This window comes from Etheostoma spectabile, chromosome 13, assembly GCF_008692095.1.
Source record: "Etheostoma spectabile isolate EspeVRDwgs_2016 chromosome 13, UIUC_Espe_1.0, whole genome shotgun sequence".
In the NCBI taxonomy this organism is placed as follows: Eukaryota; Metazoa; Chordata; class Actinopteri; order Perciformes; family Percidae; genus Etheostoma; species Etheostoma spectabile.
This window is the reverse complement of record NC_045745.1, coordinates 11,059,622-11,062,382: the sequence shown is the minus strand read 5'-3', so window position 1 is coordinate 11,062,382 and position 2,761 is coordinate 11,059,622. Positions and strand designations below refer to the sequence as shown.

Below are 2,761 nucleotides of genomic sequence, written 5' to 3'. Positions count from 1 at the left end.
CCCTCCTGAGGAAACCCATTTCGGCCGCTTGTACCCTTGTAAAACAAGTCATAATTCTCTAATTCCAGCTTCTTAATTGTGAATATTTTTTAGTTTCTTCACTCCTCTGCAACAGTAAACTAAATATCTTTGAGTTGTGGACAAAATAAGACGTTTGAGGACGTCGTCTTGAGCTTTGGAAAAAAACTGTTTGACTTTCTTTCTTTTTTTTCTTTTTTTTTACCATTTTCGGACATGTAATAAATTTAAACAATCGAGGAAATAATCAATAGATTATTTGACAATGAAAAATAATCGTTAGTTGCTACTTTACAGTTCCAGTTTGATTTTAGAAGAAGCGCGTGAAATCCTAAAACATGTGTTTATTCCTCTGTCAGGAAGAAGAATCTGACGGATCAGATGATGACTCTGATGAGGAAGGAGATGATGAAGCAATGGAGGAGGAGGAGGAGGAAGAGGAGGAAGAAGAAGAAGAGGGCGAGTTGGAAGAGGGAGAGGTGGACCAAAAGTTCCGCCAGGACCTGATGAAGGTCCTGCAGCAGCAGAATGCTCTGGTGGGTTTTTCAGTCGTGGTCTGGATGACTACTCTAAGGTGTGTGTGTGTGTGTGTGTGTGTGTGTGTGTGTGTGTGTGTGTGTGTGTGTGTGTGTGTGTGTGTGTGTGTGTGTGTGTGTGTGTGTGTGTGTGTGTGTGGTTCTTAACAAATTGCCCCTTGTGGTTTTAAAAAGTTATTGAATTGAATTGGTATCTAAATCGATTTTATTGCTATTGCAACACTGCTAGACTAATTTATTCATAACCCTTAAGATTTAGGTGAGGTAAACAGAGCGATGTGGGTCAGATCCCAGTTCCACAGCAGACTCTGCGGCACTGTTCCATTGTGTTAAAGTCCTCTGTTGTGCTCTACGTTCAGGCCACAGAGGAGGACGCCAGCAGTGATGAAGATCTGGACGACGACGCCATGATGAAGCTGGATAAGGGCCTGGCGGCGCTGTTCTCGGAGCAGAAGAAGAAGAACCAGGCCAAGAAGGATGAACGGACTAAAATACAGAAAGAGAAGACGCTGGTCCGAGACTTTAAGATCAAGGTACGTTATCCAGGACTTGCAAAACACCTTTGGAAAATATACTTGTTTTCTGGTCTCACCCCGAGTCGGATAAGAAGACTGCTATTGCCTCCAGAGCCCGGCTTAGCTTAGAACAAAGACTAGAAGCACATGGAAACTGCTAGCTTCAAAATGAAACTAATACAGCCTCCACCAGCCCCTAAGCCGTCTCCTTTCCTTGTTTGGCCTGCTGTAGGTGTTGGACCTGGTGGAGGTGTTCGTGGCCCGGCAGGCTGGCAGTCCTCTGGTTCTGGGTTTGGTGGAGCCTCTGCTCACCATCATCGACAGAGGAATGAGCTCCGACAGCGACCAGCAGGAGCAGGACTTCCTGCGCCGAGCCGCCGATATCTTCAGGTGACGCGCGCTAGCTGTGGGCCGAGGCGTTTGGCAGCATCTGTGTTTGTCACTCATTTAATGTTGGTTGCCTCCATCCGTTTCTTTTTGTTTGTTTGATTTCTTTACATGTTTGGTGTTGAGCGTGATTATGTATTTAGGGCCCTGACACACTAAACCGACGGCTGACCGTTGGCAGAATGAGTTGGCCAACAAAAAGTGCCTCTGAACACACTGAAGCAAAGCCGACTGCCGACGGCAGCTGATTGGACGAACGTGTCACGTGGGTCTGGTTTCTACAGAAATTCAAATTCAAAGACTGTTGAGGCGGCTTGTCCAGAATACAATCTCATATTTTATTGAAATAGTTCACCGAAACGTTTTTCTGAAAACATTTTAAGCAAGAAATAGGTCGTGCAGCTGCTGGATCTGTCTTCATTTCAGATCGACAAAGGTCAGTTTAAAATATTTTCTTTGACTCTAGTCACGCTCATCCCGCTATAATTTACAAGTTAGCCCTCCACCAATCAGATTAGACATTTGAATCTGACTGCCGGAAGTGCACGCCTTCCGGCCGAGCATGTCAGCTCGGCCAAAACAAAGGCCGCCGACCCCTTCGCCGGACAACAGCACGTAACACACCGAACAGACTCGAGTCTCCGACCTCGCCAGAGCCTTTATTAGTTTGAAACACACTTTAAAAAAAAAATTTATCCACCATAATATTGTGTCCAGTACTGTGTTCCTTGGTTACATTTCTTTGTGTTTTCATATATCTCAAATTTGCCGTGGTTCAACCGCAGTATTGTTTAGACCTTACTTACCACAAACAAAGTTGAAAAAAAATCTCCACTTCAGCCTGCGAGTTGTAATGTGGTGACGTTATCTCCCACTTGGCAAAACAGAAAGGTCAAGAAATCCGCTGGCAACATGACTGCAAGGCCTCCATCGCTGTCAGTTGCATCTAGATAAAGTCTCATTTTAACCCTCACATAAGTGATTTGGCTAATTAGACGGTGCACAGTTTATTTGTGTCCTGTTCAGAGGTGATACTTCAAATCAACCGGCCCAAGCTAGAAAGAACTATCCTTTCATTCTTTTTTCCTCCACTCATCACTGAAGACAAACTGTACAGCTTTTTTTTCAGTACCTAATGTCCATATCAAAAAAAGCTTTTATGTTTAAAGCACCTTCTGACCGGAATGAGTTACCAGGAAATATGCGCTCCATTTCATCTTTCTGACTGGTTAAACAGGCCTTTCATACTAACTGTACATGCAGACTTTAACACCCTTCTAATTTTATCTCATTCCTCACTCTTCT

The 2,761-nt window shown here is 44.1% G+C and overlaps 1 protein-coding gene across 1 annotated transcript in view; it reads left to right on the top strand.

The window, feature by feature from the left end:
- Nucleotides 1-2,761, top strand: part of mybbp1a (MYB binding protein (P160) 1a) — a 23,088-nt gene that overhangs the window by 12,724 nt on the left and 7,603 nt on the right. Inside the window, exons 17-19 of the mRNA XM_032534670.1 lie at nucleotides 378-554; nucleotides 914-1,087; nucleotides 1,302-1,459. Coding sequence (XP_032390561.1) covers nucleotides 378-554; nucleotides 914-1,087; nucleotides 1,302-1,459 — 509 coding nt within the window. The remainder of the gene's footprint in view (nucleotides 1-377; nucleotides 555-913; nucleotides 1,088-1,301; nucleotides 1,460-2,761) is intronic.